This window comes from Acytostelium subglobosum (assembly GCF_000787575.1).
Source record: "Acytostelium subglobosum LB1 DNA, scaffold: scaffold6, whole genome shotgun sequence".
Taxonomy (NCBI): domain Eukaryota; phylum Evosea; class Eumycetozoa; order Acytosteliales; family Acytosteliaceae; genus Acytostelium; species Acytostelium subglobosum.
Genome location: NW_012236532.1, coordinates 1,028,176 through 1,050,900, shown reverse-complemented (window position 1 = coordinate 1,050,900; position 22,725 = coordinate 1,028,176). Strand labels below are relative to the sequence as shown.

Here is a 22,725-nt window from a genome sequence, read left to right as displayed (position 1 = left end):
CTCACTAAATCACTCCATCACACCCATCACACACATCCATCACATCACAAACACACATATATATGTGTTATAACACTTGAGATCACTTGACAAAGGTGGACTACCGCCATTGGTAGTCAGTCAGTCAGCCAGTCATCCACACAGAATTGGCTGATCGTAATCAATGTTATGTTGTTGATGCTTTTGCTTTGACTTCCATATCAGCATCTCTGCTTTCGAACACCTCTCTCGCTCTCACTCTGCCATCGTCGACTTCCCTCTCTTTATGGATGATATCATCAACCCCTCCCCCATTCATTGGGAGCGCGACAACACTTATACAATCAATCAATCAATCCATCCCATCAATCAATCAATCCATCTCTTATCCATCATCAACAACAACCCCGCCCGCCAGCCCGCCCCCTTTGGTTACCATCACCATCACGCTCGGGCGTGTACATGTATATCCAATGGGTGAGTGGGTGAGAGGGAGTGTGAAGTCAAACTTGAATGGTGATTGATCACTGCTACTGCGCTGCTATGCTGGTGATGCTAGCATCCATCCATCATCCAACATCCAACAATCATCATCCTGTTGTACTATCTTCTTATTCTTGTTCTTGTTGTTTGTTGTTGTTTATTGTGTTTTGTATTTCTTATCATACTTTGCTCTTAAGCAAGCAAGCAAGCCAACCAGCTACAGTCACTTTGGAAACTACAATTATCCAAAACAAAAATCCCCAAGTCCACAACAACATTCCATCCGGTCCCATTATCACAACAACAAACTACCCATTTCCCAACATCAGCCAACAACATCCATCAACATCATCAACAACAACAATAATAATATTAAGGGAGTGGAGTGATTATTTGGAAATTTGTATAATAGTTATCCCAAAGGATATAATATCATCTTTGCCTTGCCTTGCATTGCCCCAACCTTGCCTTCAAAACCCCTTCTTTGCTTTGTCCAACCAACCAAAGGATTGATTGCCAAAGAGACACAACAACGACATTAGGCTTGTGAAACAAAATGATATAGGATCACTTTACAGACGATCGACCAAACATATCCATCCACGCACCCAAAAAGAATATCCATCAATCACCCTATTTATTATTTATTTATTTATTATTTATTATATTTATTATTTAATTATTATTTATTATTATCTCTCTCTATTTATTTATTATTTATTTAATTTATTATTATTATTATTATTTGACAGTAATCCCATTAATTATAACTTGTATTCTAAGATCACCCACCCACCCCTTTCCCGCGCTTGATCACCCCATTGATCGCACACCCCACACCAATCAAACCCGACTTTGATCACCCCCACATCACACTCATTCACTCACATTTATCACTGTTGTATTTGTAAATCACACATATCCGAGACTCTTGAAACAATGAACATCAGTCGAGGCCACTTTAATCATCACCATGGCGGCTCTGCCAACAACCTCCACCACAGCAGCAACAACAATGCAGTCCTTTTGCCACCGCCACTAATTGGTGGCAACGCCAATCAATCAAATACTAATGGAACGTACCATCACCATCATCACCTTCAATCACTCAACAATCACATCAGACAATCCGCAGCAGCAGGCAAGCCTCAACAGACCCTCTTCTTCAAGTCTGAGCATCATCATCAACACCAGCAACAACATCATCACCAGCAACAACAACAACATCACCATCACTCATTCAACAACAACAACAACAACAACAACTACCACATTGTGCCAAGCTCTCCATCTTCACCGCTCGCTTCGCCTCTCCATGATAACCACGTATTTATGAACAAGTACCAAGACCTACATCAACAGCAGCAGCAGCAGCAGCAGCAGCAGCAGCAGCAGCAGCAGCAACAGCAACAGCAGCAACAACACCAGCAGGCCAATATTGAGCACTACTCCCGTAGCGAGCCATATTACTCCCGCATATCATCCAGTTCGGACAGCATCTCCAGCGACGACACACATCCAATCACCTCGACTTCCAGCACATCGTCGACGCACCACCCCGGTCTCCCGCATCCCGACCAGGCTTCATCGCACCTCCAGCACCAGCAACATCAAATGGCCGGAGTGTATTTTAATCAACGCAACCTCCCTCAGACCCTCAGCGCGTTCCCCGGCGCTCTGGATGGCGCAGGCCCCAACTCAATGAACCCTGCGCGTCAGCTGACGGCCTCGCCTCAATGGCCTCAGCGCACGTTCAATCAGTTTGGCGTGCCAGGCGCACCAATCTTCTTCCCATCGCCACAGCAGCAGGCGGGCGAGCAGTACTACTACCAACACGACTCGACACCCCAGCACGACTTGCTGCCAGGCGTGCACCACGACAAGCTGCCCCAGCTTCACCACTACCCCTCGTTGTCGCCATCGTTCCTCCCCGCCAACTACCAGAGCATGGGCATCGAGGGCTCCATCAAGATCGATCTCTACCACAAGCCACGCGGCTCCAAGGGTACTTGGGTGCCCATCAACGTGTCGGACCAGATCCGTGTCACCGAGGGCAAGGGCAAGAGAATCAAAATGATTGTACATAGCGAGCAGGAGCTGACCAAGGTCGGCCTTCAGGTCGCACTCCTGGACCTCCAGACGGCCAAGAAGGCCTCAGCTTCGGCTTCTGCCTCTGGCGGCACGCCCGGCTCACCAACATCGTCCACTACCTCCACCTCACAGACGGCCGGCTCCTCGTCCACATCGTCCTCTACTACTGGTGGCGGTCCCACCTCTGCCTCGGCATCGTCGCCCTCGCCCACTACCACATCCAACAACTCATCTGTACACACTATCCAAGGTCTCACCTCTTCACCCTCACCCTCGTCGTTCTCCCTCTCCTCGCCGGCCCAGTCGCCAACGCAGTCACCAATGCAAAGCAACGTGCTGCCATTGATATCGCCACCATCATCTGCCATTTCACCATACTCTGTGTCCATATCGGTCACGCCGCCTTCACAGAATCCTTCACCTGTGCTTCCGCCCGGACACACCACCCAGCTGCCACCACCCGACCCCCAGGGCCTCTCGGTCGAGTCCGTGCGTGTATATAGATACCCATCGATCGGCCAATCGCCCCAGTCTGCGCTCGAGTTTGAGCTGAAGCTGGCGCGTCTGTCCAAGAGGCTGTGCGTTGTTGTGGCCGCCCAGTCCAAGGAAGGCAACACCTTTGAGGGCCGCTCTGTCGACTTTTACGCTCACAACAATGGCAAGCACAACATCAACGCGCTCAACCGCCAGAACAGCAACAGACGCAGTCCCTACTCGCCCACCATGGGCGGCACTGGCCACCCCGATGGTGTGTCGCACTCGAGCCCCAGCTCCTCCTCCGCGTCCGGCGAACACGTCTCAGTCAAGAAGAGCAAGTCACCAAGCAGCAGCAGTAACAGCAACAGCAACAACAGCAGTGGCAGTAGTAGTGGTAGCGGAGTCAACAGGAACTCGATCGTCGCCAAGAGATCAACATCACCATCATCTTTGCTGCCATCGATTCCCCTGCCAACCGACAACATCGAGTTCAACGCTCCTCAAGGCTGGCCACCCCAGTTCAACCACCAGCATCTGGACCACCCGGGCCACATGCCCAGCATGCCCTGGAACCAGCCCCACCCAGTCTATCTCGGTCAACAGTCATCCAACTCCCATCCAAGCTTTGGTGTCGACAAACACCAATGATGAGTGTGTACCTCCCTCCCATCCTCCCCATCCATCCATCACAATCAATCAATCAATCAATCAAATCTCAGCCTTGCCATCAAGTAAGTCAAGTCCATTGGCGTACAATTCCACTTCCACTTCCACTTCCACTTACACTTCGCCCCTCTCCTCCCCAGTCTTCATTCCTCCCCAAGAGTAGTAGCAGCAGTGTAACATCCCCGTTTCAATCACAACCAATCAACCAATCCAATCAACCAATCGTCCGTCTCGACCGGTTACTTATATATTTATTTATTCCCAATCAATCAATCCATCCATCCCTGTTACATACATCTCCTTATTATTTAATAAACCCTGCACGGTACATTAATACCATTCCTTCAATTGGCTCGTGTCCATGTCTTGTTGACAACCATATCTCTTCTTGGAAGATATTCTTGGAATGCCCCAACAAGTTGGCAACAACAATGTTATATTTCATGTCGACAACAAACAGATGTTTATTTATTCATTCAATCAAACAAATACATATCATCATGGAGATTATCAAGAATCATTTACATACTTGTCAATTGAATGTCCCTTTGTTTCATCCAGTGATGGATATCATTGATAGAGAGTTCATTGATGTTGCATACATTGAAGGTCAGAATGTTGATGGTCTGGTATCACTTGGATTCCCTCATGGTATTGCCTACAACTTGATTCAATCATTCACTCCGCAAAGGAAGTCTACTCCCTTGGATCAATCCTTATTTACATCTTCAATACTACCTCAAACAAGTGAACAAAGATGTATTACAATGGATATTAGTTTGGCTCATATGTCAACATCAACAATTGAATTACATATTCAAACATTACAAGAAGAACTCAATAGAAGAAGGAGAGATATTACAAATCCTGTTCAAAGTATCCCTCTTCCAACTTCAGTTGGACGCAAAAAGGCTTCAGCAAGAGCTACTTCATGCCTCAATAGGGCTGAGGATGAAGATCTTCAACCTAAACCTTTAACAATTGATACTCCAATGCTCCAACAACCAGTTCCAAAGACCAATAATATTTACATTGGAGACCAAGTTGATATCAATTTCACTTCTACAAAGCCTGTATGTATATGTATTCATTCAATCAATCAAACAATCAAACAAAGGTAACCTAACTTTGAACTTTTGTTATAGGTACATATTTATAATGATGGAACATTATACTACAATGCTACACTAAGAATGGAATCTGGAGTGATTGACATGTTCAAGTTCTACATAGTCCAATTGTTGGTGGATAGTGACAACATGTATTATGTCTGGACACGATGGGGACGAGGTCAATTAGTCGGTCAAACACATTTAGTTCAATGTACAAGTCTACTTGATGCCATCGAATTATTCTCTAAGTTTTTCCTTGACAAGACAAAGAACTACTTCATCAACAGATCTAACTTCCAAAAAGTTAATGAAAAGTACGATTTGGTAGAACAGTAGGAGGTTAATAAAATAATATTTATTATTGTTCCAGTGATGTATTCCTGGAACACTATCGATCGAACCATTAAGGGTGGGTTGACCGGCCAACCAGACAGGTCGGGGAATTAATTATTTATTCGATTCGAATCGATTGGATTAATAGTTGTTTGGCACGACAGAGTACAAAGTCCAGGTGGTTGTGATCTGGGCAGTGAGATCGAATGACATTGCCAAAGAGTTGAAGTAGAGGTATTGGCTGGTTGGGATGTTGAAGAAGGCATAACCCTCACCATTCATCATATCCTGTACCAACCAGTTGTCGCCATGCTCGCAGTCCATCAGCTTGCCGGCGCCAGACAGACAGAGTCCATCGGAGGACACAATGTTGTAGCCATAGTTGGAGGCGCTGACGCGCATGATAAACTGCTGGAGGGTGATGTCCTTGGCCACTGATGGCTGGGCAACGATGGTCATGTTGTCGGCGACGTCGGCTTGCATAGCCATGCCGCTGCCAACCAGCTCAAAGACGTAGGTTCTGCCAATGCCTGGGTTGTTTCCACGCACCTTGAGGAAACCTTGCTCGACGATTGGGAATGACTGGTTGCCGTATGGGACGGTGGTGTAGTTGCCTGGGAGGGCCTCACACTCGGTCGTTGGGTTCCAGGCGCCGTTGGGGCCCTGTGATGGCATGGGCATTGGTGCAGTGTCTGGAACACTGGTGTTGGTCACAGAGAAGTCCAAAGCGTGAGTAAAGTCGGACATTGTGTTGCGGCGGTATGATGAGATCAAAGGGCTCATCACCTCGCTTGGGTTGTATCCATTGGCAATAGCCCTGTGTATCATCGATTTGATTGATTTGATTGAGTGGGTGGGGGAGTAAGTGTGTTAGTGGACTGGTCTGGATGATGATAATGATGATGATGGTGGTGGCATGGTGACATGACATACCATTGCTCGATGAACTGGATAGTTGATGTGTGATCAGTTGGCTCGGTGAAGACAACACCGCCAGTGGACCATGGTGAGATGACAAATGCTGGCACACGGAAGCCTGGTCCGACTGGATTGAGCTCGTCCTTGATAAAGTCGGAAACAGTCCACTCGTCGATGGTGCCGACTGGAGAGATGGGAGGAACAACGTGGTCAAAGAACCCACCTGACTCGTCGTAATTGACGATGAGGACGGTGCTGTCAAAGGCTGAAGAGTTCTTCACGGCGTTGACAACCTGTTGGGTGAGCCACTGGCCAGCCATTGGACCGTTGTCTGGATGTTCACTCAATTGAGTTGGACCAACGACCCAGGAGACTGCGGGAAGGTTGCCGTTGAGGGCGTCCTCGTAGAACTTCTCAAGGCCCAGGAAGGAGGTACCCTTCTTGCGCAGCTTGGACTCTGGGAGTGCCAGTCTGTATTGCTCGAACCAGTGGAGGGCGTTGTCGTCAAAGTTGTCCTCGCCCTGGTACACCTGCCATGAGATGCCAGCGCGCTCCAAGATCTCGGGGTAGGTCTCCCAGTGCAGGAAGGGGAACTCTTGGTTGTCGGTGACTGGGCCACGGATGGTCTCGCCACGTGCGTCAATGGTGCCACTCCACAACACTATACGGTTGGGGTTGGTCGAGGTCATCACCGACTCAAAGTACATGTCGGCGATCGAGAACTGGTCGGCCAACTCAAAGTAGAATGGAAGGTTGGGGCGGGTGAGGTAACCCATGGCGGCGACACTGTTTCCTTGTGGCCAGTTGTTGACATGGCTGTGGTTCCAGGCGGCGTGATTCTGCTCCCAGGCGTTGGTACCTCCGGAAGTGCAGCCGGCCTTTGGTCCGTGGATCTGGAAGGGCAGGGCGTACTTTTGGCCGTTGTGTGTGTCTGGCGAGTTCTTGTCCGGCTGGTACCAGATTGGGTTGCCGTTCTCCATCACGGCCACGTTGGGGTCGGCAAAGTTGGCAACACCAGCCTTTGTGCCGTAGTAGTTATCGAAAGCACGGTTCTCCTGCATGAATATGACGATGTGCTTGATCTTGGTCAGACCGACGACGTTGGGCTCACCCTTGTCGCATGTGTCGTTCTTGCCAACGCCGTTCTGTGTGCAGCCGTTCTTGCATTGCCACCTCCAGGCGGGGTAGCGGCCTGCGCCAGAGCACTGGTAAATGGCGGTTGGGTCCAGCTCGCTGCAGTTCTTGCCCGACTGGGTCATGAGGTAGGCGCCACAGTGGTCGGCGGTGTCTGGGCATGTGCACGAGGTGTCCTTGGGGATGCATGCGTCGTCAGAGCCAGCGTAGGTCTGGCAGCCGTGCTCGCACTCGTATCTGGCAACTGGACGATGTCCCTTGGTCACGCACTGGTAGAGGTGGTGGCTGAACAGGCCAAAGCAGACACTTGAGTCCATGGCATGGCCACACTTGGCTGCGTTGTCCTCACACATGCACAGCTCTGGGCTGGCCACACGTGTTGTTGTTGCGACATCATCAGTGTTCTCAACCGTATTCTTCAAAACATTACTGGCGATCGATCCAGCAATCATTATTGCCAAACACACGATCAAAAATGTCGTCTTCATTTCTGATTGATTGTGTGTGTATATATATATATATTTATCTGTTTGATAATATTATTATTATTAATGTATGAATGAATGAATGATCTATGAGTGTAATAGAACACCAGACTACTCAAACAGCAAATCAGTGATCCGATTAGTGTGTGTGTGAAATTTTGTCGGCAGATTGGCCCACAAGATGTGTGTGTGTTTGTTTGTTTTGATCAAGATACTTCTCAGTGTCGGGCGTGGGGGTAAGTGGTCTTGGGGTGGGCTTCCTTTGCAGGCTCCAACTCACAGAGTGTGGGAAACAAAGTACCACTCCACTTCACCTACTTCTCCTTGTTCTATTCTAAATACTATTAGTGTGATTATGATCTTACTTACAGTGTTGATGTTGTTCGGGGTTGATTGATTTGAACAGCCGGCTTTTTAGATGGTAGTGTGTAATTATATTGCCGCAAAGATAGTAGTTGATGATGATGATAATAGTGATGATGTCGGGTATGAAGAAGATGTCCGATGACACCTCTGCCTGGTTGAGGTAGTTTATTTGTGTACATGTGACTACCTTCTAAACTATGTGTATGTTCGCGCTATACTCATGTATTAGTCTCTCGCTTATTGCTGTTGTTGAGTGGCTGGTTGTTGCTCTTGTGCTGGTTGTTGCTCTTGAACTGCGGCCACTGAAGCGGCGGCGGCAGCAACAGCTGGCTTCTGATCTGGTGTAATAAGTACATCGATAAAGTCGGCCAACAAAGTGCCAACCATGTCTCTGTCTGGAATGGATGCAGCTGTTCCGTAGATTGGTGCCTTGCCGTCTGTTGGCAACTTGTCCATTGACTTGAGCTCGGCAATTGATTCCTTGAGGTCCTGAATGAACACCTCGTCGATGCCAATGTGCTTGGCAGTGACGCACAGATGCAGACAGCTGGGCAGCTGCAGGGCGTTCAAATGCCAGCCCTTCTTGGACATAAGGTCGTTGATGTAGAAGATGTTCTGTGCGGTGAAGGCGATGACCATGGCCTTGGGTGTGCCAATGATTGTGATCTCGGGGATGGCTTGCAGGCCAGTGATGATCCTCTTGGTGGTTTCCATGACCAGCTTGATCTTGGATCTGAAGCCACCGCGACCTTGTGCGACGAGCGATGCCCAGCAGGCAGCGACCAGACCGCCTGGTCTGCTGCCTGGCATGGTTGGCGAGGCGTAGATACCGCCGGGCCAGTTGGCGACGGTGAAGTACATTGCGCGTCTGAGCTTAGAGTTGCCAAACAGCACGACCGAAGTGCCCTTGGAGGCGTAGCCGTACTTGTGGGTGTCGATCGACATGGATGTGACACCGTCCAGACGGAAGTCAAACACGGGGATGTCGTAGCCGAGTTCCTCGGCAAAGGGCAGCACGAAACCACCGAGACAGCCGTCGACGTGAAGACCAATGTTGTGCTCCTTGGCAATCTTGGACAGCTCGGGGATGTCATCGATGATTCCGTGTGGGAAGTTGACGGCCGAACCGGCGATCATGATGGTGTTCTTGTTGATGGCCTTGCGCATCTCCTTGGTGTCGACCTTGTAATCCTTGTCCAGTGGGATGTGCACGATCTTGATGTTCAAGTAGCCGCAGGCCTTGTCAAAGGCGGCGTGGATGGTGACAGGCACGACGATCTCTGGTCGCGAAATCCTGTCCTTGTAGAAGTCGCGGTAGGCCTTGACGGCCATGAAGATGCTCTCCGTGCCACCGCTGGTCATGGCGCCGACGACCTTGGGGTGAGCGTTCACCATGTTGGCGACCATGGCGATGACCTCTGTCTCGAACTTTCTGATGCTGGGGAAGACGCCGGGATGCAGCGGGTTGGACAGCGAGAACATCGAGTAGGCCTGGTTGAGCAGCTCGGTGTGCTCGCGCTCGCCCAGATACACACAGCCACTGACCTTGCTGTTGCTCCACTTCTCCTCGTCCTTGGTCATCAACTGACTCATCTGATGCAAGATCACACTATGATCAACTCCACTCTCTGGCAGAGTAAAGTGAGGGTTACTAGTATCAGTCTCGAACGATTGTTTCAAATCCTCCTTAACCTTTGCTCTCTGCTTCTTAATCTCCTTCTTTACAGCTGGTACATTCTTTACTGCAGAGAATAACTTTCTCTTTATATTCTGTTGGAAGTCTTTGATTATGTTTGATTAGTTCATTCATTCATTCATTCATTCTATTCAATCAATCATATATGTATATGTACCTCTATCACTAACAGTTGTAAAGACAAGTAGGGATGCGGCTGTGACTGCAGCAGTGGCAGCGACGATAGTTGATGGCTGGTATTTGTCCAATGCCTCATTGGTATATTTAATGATTTGACTCATTTTATATTGTTATTATTATTATAAGTATATATAATATGAATATATATATATATGTGTATTACTAAAGTTATATAAATAAGACAATGTCAACACTTTATAACCAACACTTAAGTAACAAGTTGTACAAGTTCAATTGTTGCTTGGATTAATGAATGCAAACACTTAGGGGGCAGACAGGAAGGGGGTAGATTAGCAAAGACCAACATACCCCTATGCTTACAACACTTCATCCCCCAACCACACTCTGGTCACTTGAAATGGACTCGGACTTTAGATTCGGCTCATTCAGCTCAACAATGGGGGCCAAGTAGACGACATTACCCCTCTTGATGATGCACCAACTTAGATACACTAGATACGACTTTGATAGAGATATCTCACTTAGACAACACAACACTTTAGTTTGAATGCCATCATCTAAACCTTAAATAGGTAATACAGATAGAGACATTGGGAACCAGACCTCCAATCCCAACCCCCATTATATCACTGATCGACACGACATATTTGTTTGATTGTTTATTCCCTGGGCAAAAGAAATCGAACGAACAAAGAGATATTGCTTCTAAACTTAGACACCTATCATCACAAGACTCACTCAACTTAACAACCCTCGACCCTCACTCATTCATTCAATCAATGAGCAACACACCAACATTAAGATGTACTGTGTGTAATGAAGGTCCAGCAACATACACATGTCCAAGATGTAAAGTGACCAAGTAGTATGTATAGTCAATTGATTGATTGATGTCAAGAAGGCAGTGGACTAACAATCAACCAATCAATCAATCAAACAATCAAACATTAGTTGTTCATCATCATGTTCAACTAAACACAATCAATCAGATACCTGTCAATCACTTCAGAGGCAACAACATGATAAATCAAACACACAACAAGATCAACAACAACAACATGATAAACAACATGATAAACAACAACATAATGGACTTAGTCAATATCATCAACAAGGTACATTCTTTAAGAAGGTGACGGATGAACAGTTTGCAATGTTGGATCAATCAACTTATATACAAACATCAACAAGACATAATGAATTACGTCAACTTATAATGGAGATTGATGATATTGAAGATGAACAACAAAAGATACAAAGATTGGATCACTATCGTAACACAATACCAGAGTTCAATGAGTTTGTACTCAAGATGTTGGCAACCATTGGATCATTAGACAACCTCTCAATCACTACCGATGGAGTACTCACGCCAAAGAAGCTTCTTTGAACATATCTCGTCCCTATCAGTTCTGTTCACATCATGGATATTCAATGCCAAAGTGTCACAACAACTCTAACATCTGTTTCCTCTTGTTGGCGCACAAAGTCTCGCGAGTCAGTCAGCCGATCAATCAATCAATCAATAATCTCGCGACCTTGTATTGGTCATCAATCCACATCCAGTAATCATATATTGCAACTGGAAGATAGACATTATCCATTATACATTAAATACCTCCGTCGCTTGACAAGTTGGACGAGCGAGTGAACTTCCAAGACATGATGGTGAGGTCGACAACAAAAACGACCAATTTTTTCTGTTTTTCATCGCTAATCTCAGCATTGTGGTGGGAGGGGCACACTCACCAATCTCAAATGCTCATTCACTATTACTTTGTTCATTCCTTTGTTATATCTGTGTTGTGTACATTATATATATAAATAAGTTGTTTGTTATTATATATATACAGGCATCACCATCAACATAATACAGAGTACTCTACCAAAAGTAGCATTTTAAACAAAATAAGATGCCACCAAAGCCAGCAACAGGCAAAAAGGGACTCGAGAAGGAGAAGAAACAAAAGATCGAGGATAAGACCTTTGGTCTGAAGAATAAGAACAAGAGTAAGAAGGTTGCACAATTCGTCAAGAATGTCGAGCAACAAGTCAGCAACAATGTCAACTTGAAGAAGGTAAGAATCAATCAATCAATCAATCAATCACAAGTGAATCGAATGAATGATTGAATGAGCGAGTGGACCATCCAGGATGTTCATCCAATCAATCATTCATTCATTCATTCAATCAATCAAAGTATGACAATGAAGACTGATCTCAATCAATCAATCAATCAATATGATATGATATACACAGGTTAATCACAAGGCTGAATTGGCAAAGAAGGATAAGGAACTTGCTGAGAAGGCAAAGAAGGAGTTGGCAGATATTCTTAGACCATCGATTGTTCAACCAAAGGTACCATTGGGAGTCGACCCCAAGTCCATTGTTTGCGAGTTCTTCAAGCAGGGCGCGCAATGCGCCAAGGGCAGCAAGTGCAAGTTTGCTCACGATCTCGCCGTGGCCAGAAGAGACACCAAGCTCGATATCTACACCGACCGTCGTGGCGACGAGAAGGTCGAGAAGAAGGCCGACAACATGGAGACGTGGGACGACGACAAGCTCAAGAAGGTCATTGACAACAAGCGTACAACAGAGAACAAGAACCTAAAGACGGCGATCGTGTGCAAGTTCTTCCTGGAGGCCATCGAGGACCGCAAGTACGGCTGGTTCTGGGAGTGTCCCAACGGCGGTGACAAGTGCATGTACCAGCATTGTCTGCCCCCCGGATACGTGCTCCAGAAGAAGAAGACAAAGAAGGAGGAGGAGGAGGAGGAGGAGGAGATCCCCCTGGAGGAGATCATCGAGATGGAGCGCGCCAAGCTCACCAACACAACGCCCGTGACGCTCGAGACGTTCACCAAGTGGAAGAAGGACAAGCTTGAGCAGAAGGCCAAGATGGCGCGTGAGGCCGAGGAGAAGAGAACGGCAGATATCAAGGCTGGAAAGACATCGATGAGTGGAAGAGAGATGTTTGTATATAATCCAGATCTGTTTATCGACGACGACCTGGCCATCGATGTGCAGTCGAGCGAATTTGCCGTGGACGACAGCGAGCCCTTGGCCAACAACATCGACAAGAGTTTATTTATTGGCGGAGACGAAGACCTTCCAGATATTTCCGATGATGACGAAGATGATGAAGACGATGATGATGAGGATGATGACGAGGAGGACGACGAGGAGGAGGAAGAGGATGATGAATAAACAAAACCCTACAAACAATATATTAAATCAACTTTATAATATCAATGATCGATGGATCAATTGATTGATTGGAATGGTTCCAGTGATTGATTGAGTGAATAGTGAACGAGAATGGTTGATTGGAATAGTTCCAGTGATTGATTGATCAATTTTGTGAGACTTTGGCTCACCTTATATATATCTTTGAATGATCAAGATCCGAATCAGATCATCTGACTTGCCCCCTTTGGATTGATCTTGATGTAAGTGTGGTAACCAGGTCAGCACACACTTCAATCTTTGGACTTCATTGAAGAAGTCCCTTTCAGGACCACTACACAACACTTCATCACACAACAACATTGTTCATTCATTCATTCATTCATTCATTAATCTTACTCAACTACATGTAATACAACACAAACACATAAATGTCAACAACATCATCAACAAAGACAAATGATGGAGATCATGGAATCAAGGTTGCGAACGCAGTGACATTAGTAATTTATAATAAGTATATACTTAGACATATATTGTCATATGTTAGACAGGCCAACTTGTTTGCATTGGGCAATGCAGTGGCAAAGATGGTGGCACCAAGACATAAGTTGGCAGTTTATCACTCCTTTCCAGTGTTACCAATCAAATCACGACGTTATCATCAATGCAACGATGTAGATTGGTTATGTTTAAATGGTTATTACTCATTATTAATGTATAAGTTACAGAAAAGAGGTGATCCATTAAGATTCACCGAGTTATCACTTGGATACATGGCTAAAGATGCACCGATTGAGTGCATAGAAGCAGTGATAGAGTTGTTTAGTCGATCGACGGCACATCATCAAGGCCCACTATACGCCAAGCTCAAGGACGCTGTGGAGGCTGCCGCGCGAGCTCATCGCTTCAACGTCGTGGTCCAGCTTTATAAACAAATGCGCACTTCCAAGTCGGCCACCATCGGCCAGGACACTGCTCTACAATCGATCATTGAGGCGCTGGATCAGGTTGCAATCAATGGCGGCCGCGTCGAGCCCCCACCCGACTTCTTGGCCATGATCACATTCCTCTTGGATCGACTCGGTCGTCATCACAAGCCCTATCAAGACAACATTGTCAACGCTGTGTTGAAGTCACGGCACGCCCCTGTTATAAGATTGATATTCGAGCGCATACATGTGGTCCCTGGCGGGGCATACAGGATGCTACTCAATGCAATGCAGGCGGCGGACAACGACCCACCACTGCTTCAATACTTGATGACGTCTGGCAAGATTGAGCCCAACCTCGTGGACTTTCAGATCTATCTCGATGTCTGCTTCAGACATCCGATCAAGGGGGTGGCACAGCTCCGTGCCATCGAGTACTTGGTCAACTGTCATCTTGAATCGGAAACTAGTCGACATGTATCATTGGACACGTGCATGACCAAGGTCAAGTCGCGACTGGCGAGTCTCGACGAGCAGGAGGAGCTGTTGCTCGTGTTCTTGGAACTGTCGCTAAACTACCTTGACAAAAGGCCAAGCACCGCCATCGACCGGATGTTCAAGCGACATTGTCGCTCACTCCCATTCACTCAGTATGTTGTCAAGTTCTGTCTGGAGTGCGAGCTCCAGGATGACCTACACAGGGTGTTTGTGCGTCTGTGCAAGACATCCACGGTCGACCATCTCATGCTGGTCCAGCAACAGGCACCACAAGATACCCGCGCCAACAAGTCTGCCGCGGGTTCAAATAGCCACAACATCCTGACGTCAAAGGCTGGATCACTGGCCGTCCTCGAGTACCTGCATCATGAGATGGCGGTGCCACTCAACAAACGATCGCTGGAAATGGCAATCAAGCGAGGCAGCGTCGAGATGGTCCGCTACCACATGGCAAGTGCGCGCATCACAGTCGACTCGAGCATCTTGAACACAGTTCTGGACAACAATGACATTGCCATGCTTGACCTGCTGCTCATTGACGCGTCAATCTTGACGGGTGGCGCGGACCAGGTCTACCTCTACAACGTGGCCAAGTACTACAGCGAGTTGTCCAACTACCTCACAGGCGGCAGTCGTCTGGGCGAGGAGGACCTGTCACGCGTGTACCAATGCGCCTGCTACTACGGCTTCCTGGACACGGTCCGGGAGATACATCGCGTGCATCCAGACTGCTTCTACACGTCCAACAAGGCGTTGGACAATGCGGTGATTGGCCTGCAGGACGATGTGGTGGACTTCATCTTGGCCAATCGCAAGGAGGCCTTCTCAGTCGTGTCCTGGACGACCTGTGGACAGACTGGCGACCTCAGGCTGTTCAACAAGATAGCCGATCGCTCAAAGATAACGTTCATGTTTGATCTGATGCACGAAGCGTTCATCAATGGCAACATGGAGCTGATAAGATACATTGTGGAGAATGGATATCTGAGCACGCAGTTGGACAGCGAGTGCAAGTACATCAAGTTGGCGATATATAACAATCAGCACAAAGTTATTAAGTACTTCTTGGAGCAAGTCAAGCCCTGTGCGCAGGACGTGTGGAGGATGGTGGAGAACAGGACCGACAAACTGTATCATGTGCACGAGTCGACGTGGGACATAATACTAGAGTACATCAAATCGATTGAGCCCTCAGGTCAAGTGGATGCCAAATATCTATTCAAGCATAACACCAGTCTATTCGATCATCTTCGTTTAATTGGTCGTATCAACGTCAATCACTACACCAAGCTCAGGTCAATGTTCAAGCTTCATGTCAATAAATGATGGTCATCCATCCCATAAATTAACCGGATTCGAATCCAGGGGCCAACCCACATTATGTGCACATCACACAACAGAGTTGGACCACTCACTCATTCATTCATTCATCCACTCATTCATTAGTTCATACAGTTAATAACATTGACAAGAGAGGAGGGAAGGAGGGAACATATAACATGTCCAAACGAGTGCGGAGGACACAAGCACAAGTAATCATAGTAAAGGAGCAGGAGGAGGAGGAGGATGATGACACGAACACAGACCCAAGAATAAGACAAGCACCTCCACATCATGTCATTTGCAAAGAGGAGGAGGAGTACGGCAGCGATGATGTTGGCGATGTGACTCCAGAGTCACCACATGAGGACAACGATGATGATGAAGAGTCTCTAACTACATCCACCACAACGACCACCACATCACCAAGTTCAGAGAGGATGAGTAGTATCAGGGCTGATCATCGTCTTAATAGGAAGTACAACTGTCTTCATAATGGGTACACAGCTACATACTGTGATCCTTACAAGGTAAAGGTTCATTGCAAATACGATCATGGTTGCAAAGTAACATACGCGTCATGTCCCAACCTTCGAGCCTATCGCATCTGTGGATTCAGTACGTCGCCGGACGACACAGAGCATACACTTGACCCATCCTTTGGCGAGCACCAGGGAATTCGTGCCCAGACCCGACGACACCGACTCAATCAAGATGATGTTGGCAAATGGATTCACCAAGTGTCCACACACTGAATGTGGCCAATACTTCCCGACCTACAAAGGCAAGACTGCACATATTTATCGTGTGGCCCACGAATGCTCCAATCCAGACAGCTGTCCTGGCTGCCAACGCGGTAACAAGCCAGCCAAATCAACCGAAACACTGAAGCGCAAGCGTAGGGATCGACGCAAGGATGAGGAGGAGGAAGACGAGGATGGCGAGGGTCAAGGCAGAGGTGGAAAGATGGATAAAAAACGTTGTCTGCATGACAACTGCTCATTGGAAGTCACAGCGCTCCACGTACATTGCAAAAATGTGCATGGGTGCACTCGCACGTATGCAAGCTGTCCAAACCAGCGGGCATATCGCGTCAGATTCTTCCAGGTGGCGACAACGGACACCAACTCAGCCAAGATGATAAAGGACGATGGACTGATCAAATGCATTCATACAAAGTGCCACAAATGGTTCAGGACAATGGTTAACATGTTGAACCATCAGAAGGACCATCGAGGACGCAAGTGCGACGATCACCCCACCTGCAAGGGCTGTCAGCGTCTGGCGGTTGCCATGAATGCCGCCAACGTCATTTTGCCTCAGTCCACACACAACATCAGTTGTCGACATGAGGGCTGCACCAGAATGTTTACAACCGTCGAGTATCTGTGCAACCACTGTCGGCTGGACCATTTGTGCTCGATGAGATACGCCAGCTGTCCAAACCTGTGGGCGTATCGTACGACCAGATTTCGGGCAGCACCAGAAGACACCGAGTCAATCAAAATGCTCCTTGCCAAGGGACTGATCAAGTGTCCACACACATCTTGCGACCTGTTCATGATGGTCAGCACTTCAAAGGGGCATCCAAAAATTGCACATCCTCTCTGCGATGGACAAGCATGTGATGCATGTCAGAGATACAAGCGTGTTGATAATAATGATGATGATGTGGATGATGATGATGATGACGAAGATGATTATGCAGATGTAGAGGACATCATCAAAATTATCATCATCAAATGCCCTCATAATGGATGTTTGGAGTATTTCCAAACAATGGACGTCATGAAAATCCATCTTCATCAGGATCACCAGTGTCCCGCAAACCCATCCTGTGATGGATGTAAATTGTCTCATAAAGATGACCAACACTGGTTACTCATTTGACATCCCCATTACAATAATAATATATATATATATATATATTTAGTATTTGGTCTGATCCTCAATTGGGATATATAAATTTATACATTGTGATTGATAATAATAAATATTATTGGTTGGAATATGGATGATGGATTTAGTTGACTTCAGCAGCGATATCAAGTGCGCCTCTGGCAAGTATACCAGCAAAAGGATAAATAATAACCAAATACACTAGTCTTGTTGTTGGATTGTTGTTGGATTCCATTTCCACTACCTGCAACAATACTACCATTCTTTGTTGAGGTGCCTAGTGATGAGATGGAGCCAATCTTGGAAATATTGTCTAAATCAGGTAAGTGTTAATATTATTAATCTTTATTATTTTCCAGATTTATACATACTAATTAACATGATTATTATTATTATTTAAGTTTTTTAATTATTATTGTTTGATTGAGTATGAATATATATAGTTGAAGGATATTTTTCATCGTTTAAATATATTTTGATCCCCTAATATCCGGTCGGAATCAACTAATGGTCATACTCATCTCTCACCCAATTACTCTCATAGATGTGTTGTTACCATCTTGTTACCCTCCGAATCACACACTTAGTATTTCACCTCACCAATTCATCCAATATTTGTGTCGATCCATCAGTAATAATATCCCTGTTCATTCCCCCAATGAAATTGTGGGGTATCTACGCCCCTTCGAATTCGATAGACTTCATCATCAAGTGATATACTGATTTCGAATATCCAGCTGATCTTCAACAACCTCAATAATGAATAATACTATGTACAGACAGTTCATTGATTGAAACACTTGAGGGAATGAGGGGATTATTTAAACTTGATCTAGATTAAAATGGAAATGTGTAATATAATGTAAGGATTCATAGTATGATTATTATAGATCAATGAAGTATCACCAGTTGGTGAAGTATAATTCAGCTCTCATTGTCCGGAATTGTACCAAGGTCGATATGAAGTTCATTCTAATCTTTCATTTCTATCCATCATTCAATATATCAATTAATAAATCAAGTTGTATAATAAATCCGAATATATATGATCAATACTTTGAATTCAATGTAGTTTACTGTCATGAATACATACATAGTATCACCGATATAATGTATTTCCACTGGACAACTATAACAATACTTACAAGATCGGTAGTCGGATGATGTAGTTGAAGTGTAATAACTGTGATTGATTGTGTGAGAGTGTAAGGTACATCCTTATGAGAGTGTCTAGTGAAGTAGAAATGAAAAGATCGATGAGTAATAAGTCTGGATGGATGTAATTTATTATTACTACTTTTTATCTATCTATTCATCAGTGTGATATTAATTAAAATGTTAATAAGTAAGTTTGAATTATATTATTATTAGTTTAATATTTATTTATTGACTAGTATGAATAGATAATATTTCAAAAATTGGAAAGATTAGAGGCTGTGGATATTAACATTCATCTTTCAAAAACTATGGTTGCTGTAGTAGTACCTCAATAATATCATCATCCAATTATAATTTATTTCAAGTACAACAAGGTAATAATCAATCAACTTTCTTTTGGATAATCATCAATATTGGTATTATGATGGTATCGGAATGGGAATATGTAAATAAACTCTTTGCATTGCTTTGTCTCAAGTGTGACACACGCTGTTTGTTGTGATGTGATTGGTTTTTGTTGGGAAACGAGGGACTTGATTGTGATCCTCTCCTCCATATCGGGCCAATTTTATTATTTTGAAATTTCATTCTTGACTTTGACAGGATTCTTCCACAAACCGCTCATACTCTCATTATCTTCACGATTCTACAAGCATTGGAACATCTTCCATCACTCACACGTCATTTACTTACATACTCATCAATCAACATACATATACATATACACATATTACACAAATACTTATAAGTTGTATCATTTGAACAAAGATGTCACATCCATCATCTACACCACCATTCACTCAAAGACCTTCAAAGTATCAGTATCAGAGTGGATTCGGTAACACATTCGAGTCAGAGGCAATCAAGGGTTCACTGCCCTATGGCCAGAACACTCCTCAAAACTGTCCCTACGGACTCTACGCCGAACAACTCTCTGGCAATGCATTCACCGTACCCAGAGCCACTCAACAAAGATCGTAAGTGCACCTCAACTCCGACTCCGACATGTCGAGGCCGCGACAGACACTCATACTCATACATTGCAATGAATGAATGAAACAGATGGTTATATAGGATACGCCCATCAGTTGTACATACACCATTGGTACCATTCACTCAACCAACATTGATGACAAGCAACTATGATACGATCAATCCAAATCAGTTGCGTTGGAAGCCATTCCCAATTGCTGAGAAGGAGCACGACTTTATTGATGGCATGATTACGATTGCTGGCGCAGGCCATCCTTCAGTGCGCCATGGCATTGCCGTGCACATCTACACGGCCACCAAGAGCATGGGCGACAAGTCGTTCTACAACTCGGACGGCGACTTCCTCATCGTGCCCCAGCAGGGCACGCTGGACATTCAGACAGAGTTTGGCTTCCTCGAGGTGCACTCGGGCGAGATCTGCGTCATCCAGCGCGGCATCGTCTTCTCGGTCAACGTCAGCGGACCAAGCCGTGGCTACATCCTCGAGATCTTTGGCTCGCACTTCCGTCTCCCGGACCTCGGACCAATCGGCGCCAACGGACTGGCCAACCCACGCGACTTCCTCTCGCCAGTGGCTGCCTTTGAGGAGCGTGAGTGCAACCATGTAAAGATCAACAAGTTTGGAGGCAAGCTCTTCACCTCGACCCAGACCAACTCCCCTTACAACGTCGTCGCATGGCATGGAAACTACTGTCCCTACAAGTACGACCTTAACCTCTTCTGTGCAGTTAACTCTGTAACATTTGATCACATGGTATGTTGTAATCTCGCGAGTCCATAACTATATCAATCAATTAATCAATCAACTAACATCTACGCGCACGCGTCATTGCTTGCTATACCTTGATCAGGATCCATCAATCTTCACAGTGTTGACAGCACCAACTAATGAGCCAGGTGTTGCTGCAGCAGACTTTGTGATCTTCCCACCAAGATGGATGGTTCAGGAGAACACCTTCCGTCCACCATACTATCACCGCAACTGTATGAGCGAGTTCATGGGTCTGATTCGTGGCGTCTACGAGGCCAAGAAAGAGGGCTTCTTGCCAGGTGGTGGAAGCCTCCACTCGTTCATGACCCCACACGGTCCCGACGCCGACACATTCAACGCCGCCATCAAGTCCGAGCAGAAGCCCACCAAGATCCCCGACGTCGCTCTTGCCTTTATGTTTGAGTCGTCGCTCATCCTCGGCATCTCAGAATATGCCAACAAGAACTACATCGACGACGACTACTGGAAGTGCTGGCAACAGTGCAACTCTCACTTCCAGCCACCAAAGCAGTAAGAGGTACCTGTTGAACAACATGCCCTCCACCTGCTGCTCAAGGCCAGGTTTAAACCTGTCCATGTGTGTCCAATAAACAATCACCTTCAATCAATTGAACAAACAACAACACCTTTATGCTCTACCTTGTTGTTGTTGCTGTTTTGCCACCGATGCTGGCCAGTTGTTGTTTGGCTTCGGTGTTGTTTGGATCGCGCTGAAGTATTGACTCAAAGTCTCGCTTGGCCTGGACATGCTCGTGCATGGCTAGATGTGCTTTGCCGCGAAGGAACAGAGCCTTGATGTTGCCAGACTGCTGTCTCAGTGCATCTGTGCTCTTGCTGATTGTTTGACTCCATTGTAATAGTTGTAGATGGCACACTGCCTGATTGACCGTGCATTGAATGCGCATCGCGCGACACTGTTCGTCCATGGCTGCGTCATGTTTGCGATCCTTCATTCCCTGCACCAGGATATCGATGGCACGTTGATACTTGCGAATGGCCAACTCAAAGTGTTTGGCCTTGAATAGCTCGGCAGCCATATCCTTTCTTGCCATTGCCATCTTTAACAACTCGTCCACAGGGTAGCTCGACAAGTTGACCTGAGGCGGGCGTTTGAATGAGTGCAGAGTAACCTCGAGCTCAGAGGGCAGTGCTTTGCTGTCGCCTGATGTGATGTAAACTGTGCATTGCTCATCGCGACCCATGCTCTGTACAATCGTATCCAATACCAATGGTACTGTTCTGTCTTCGCCAATGACGTATTCATAACGTTCTCTTGATATGTTGTTATTCGCAACATCATCCAACAACTTTGACTTGTATGATACAACAACTCTTGACTCATAAGTTGGACGATCATCGCTTGTACTATGTTTGGTAATAGCCTTTAACAATGATGTTGTTGTTGATGTTGATGATGATGATGATGATTGATCGTGTGAGATGTCTAGCAATGTACGCACAGAGATCAATTCCAATTCGTATATACATGAGCAGTTGGGAGGGACGACAGTGCCATAACCAAGTGATCCAAAGCAGTACTTTGATCGCATTGTAAATGTTGCCAACTCGTTCAACCTCATTGACCTTACAGCCAAGTTGAGTCCAGGCACAGTACAACGACCAACAATGAACTTAAAAGCATGTCCATTCAATGCTCTCGTGTCTTCAAACATCAATCCATCGATTCTCTTTGCATTGTAATGAACTGCGCTCATTCATTAGTATCTGAGACATGTATGTGTATGAGTCTACTGGTTAACTTACTGACTACCTCATTGCCATCGACTGGTTGTGGTTCAGACTCGAGCCCAGCTCTAATCAATAGCTTCTTTACTCCTCCATCTTGAGTTATGATCTCTTGTTGTTGTTGTGGTTGTACACTTGACATGAATGATTGAATGAATGATTGAATGTACTGAGGTGTATCTCTTCACTTTACAACTTAACAACAATATGAAGATGATGTTCGGGTGAATGTCGGCATCAGAGTCGTGTCATTCAAGATCTGAACATTTGACTAAAAAGGAAATGTATGATTGTTTGGAAATTGAAAAGGGTCATTCATTCAAGGCAATATCTTCCA

General features: G+C 45.9%; 9 protein-coding genes across 9 annotated transcripts; 6 read left to right on the top strand and 3 right to left on the bottom strand.

Moving 5' to 3' along the window:
- Window positions 1-1,794: 1,794 nt before the first annotated feature.
- Window positions 1,795-3,678, top strand: SAMD00019534_037600 (hypothetical protein; the record flags this gene model as incomplete). The annotated part of the gene is made up of 1 exon (XM_012904652.1): window positions 1,795-3,678. The coding sequence occupies one exon, from the start codon at window positions 1,795-1,797 to the stop codon at window positions 3,676-3,678; it is 1,884 nt and encodes a 627-aa protein (XP_012760106.1).
- A 1,604-nt stretch (window positions 3,679-5,282) lies between these two features.
- SAMD00019534_037590 (hypothetical protein) lies at window positions 5,283-7,645 on the bottom strand (the record flags this gene model as incomplete). The annotated part of the gene is made up of 2 exons (XM_012904651.1): window positions 5,283-5,958; window positions 6,075-7,645. The coding sequence occupies 2 exons, from the start codon at window positions 7,643-7,645 to the stop codon at window positions 5,283-5,285; spliced, it is 2,247 nt and encodes a 748-aa protein (XP_012760105.1).
- A 636-nt stretch (window positions 7,646-8,281) lies between these two features.
- Window positions 8,282-10,021, bottom strand: SAMD00019534_037580 (hypothetical protein; the record flags this gene model as incomplete). Its single annotated transcript, XM_012904650.1, has 2 exons — window positions 8,282-9,825; window positions 9,898-10,021. 2 exons carry the CDS (start codon window positions 10,019-10,021, stop codon window positions 8,282-8,284), a joined length of 1,668 nt encoding a protein of 555 aa, XP_012760104.1.
- A 788-nt stretch (window positions 10,022-10,809) lies between these two features.
- SAMD00019534_037570 (hypothetical protein) lies at window positions 10,810-11,265 on the top strand (the record flags this gene model as incomplete). Its single annotated transcript, XM_012904649.1, has 1 exon — window positions 10,810-11,265. A coding segment is annotated over one exon (456 nt), but the record flags the coding sequence as incomplete, so codon positions are not given.
- Window positions 11,266-11,794: 529 nt separating this feature from the next.
- SAMD00019534_037560 (hypothetical protein) lies at window positions 11,795-13,091 on the top strand (the record flags this gene model as incomplete). The annotated part of the gene is made up of 2 exons (XM_012904648.1): window positions 11,795-11,959; window positions 12,141-13,091. 2 exons carry the CDS (start codon window positions 11,795-11,797, stop codon window positions 13,089-13,091), a joined length of 1,116 nt encoding a protein of 371 aa, XP_012760102.1.
- Window positions 13,092-13,501: 410 nt separating this feature from the next.
- Window positions 13,502-15,805, top strand: SAMD00019534_037550 (hypothetical protein; the record flags this gene model as incomplete). Its single annotated transcript, XM_012904647.1, has 1 exon — window positions 13,502-15,805. A coding segment is annotated over one exon (2,304 nt), but the record flags the coding sequence as incomplete, so codon positions are not given.
- A 194-nt stretch (window positions 15,806-15,999) lies between these two features.
- On the top strand, window positions 16,000-17,785 carry SAMD00019534_037540 (hypothetical protein; the record flags this gene model as incomplete). Its single annotated transcript, XM_012904646.1, has 3 exons — window positions 16,000-16,350; window positions 16,418-17,666; window positions 17,754-17,785. The coding sequence occupies 3 exons, from the start codon at window positions 16,000-16,002 to the stop codon at window positions 17,783-17,785; spliced, it is 1,632 nt and encodes a 543-aa protein (XP_012760100.1).
- A 1,860-nt stretch (window positions 17,786-19,645) lies between these two features.
- SAMD00019534_037530 (hypothetical protein) lies at window positions 19,646-21,156 on the top strand (the record flags this gene model as incomplete). The annotated part of the gene is made up of 3 exons (XM_012904645.1): window positions 19,646-19,854; window positions 19,940-20,624; window positions 20,722-21,156. The coding sequence occupies 3 exons, from the start codon at window positions 19,646-19,648 to the stop codon at window positions 21,154-21,156; spliced, it is 1,329 nt and encodes a 442-aa protein (XP_012760099.1).
- A 121-nt stretch (window positions 21,157-21,277) lies between these two features.
- Window positions 21,278-22,530, bottom strand: SAMD00019534_037520 (hypothetical protein; the record flags this gene model as incomplete). The annotated part of the gene is made up of 2 exons (XM_012904644.1): window positions 21,278-22,347; window positions 22,407-22,530. 2 exons carry the CDS (start codon window positions 22,528-22,530, stop codon window positions 21,278-21,280), a joined length of 1,194 nt encoding a protein of 397 aa, XP_012760098.1.
- Window positions 22,531-22,725: the final 195 nt, after the last annotated feature.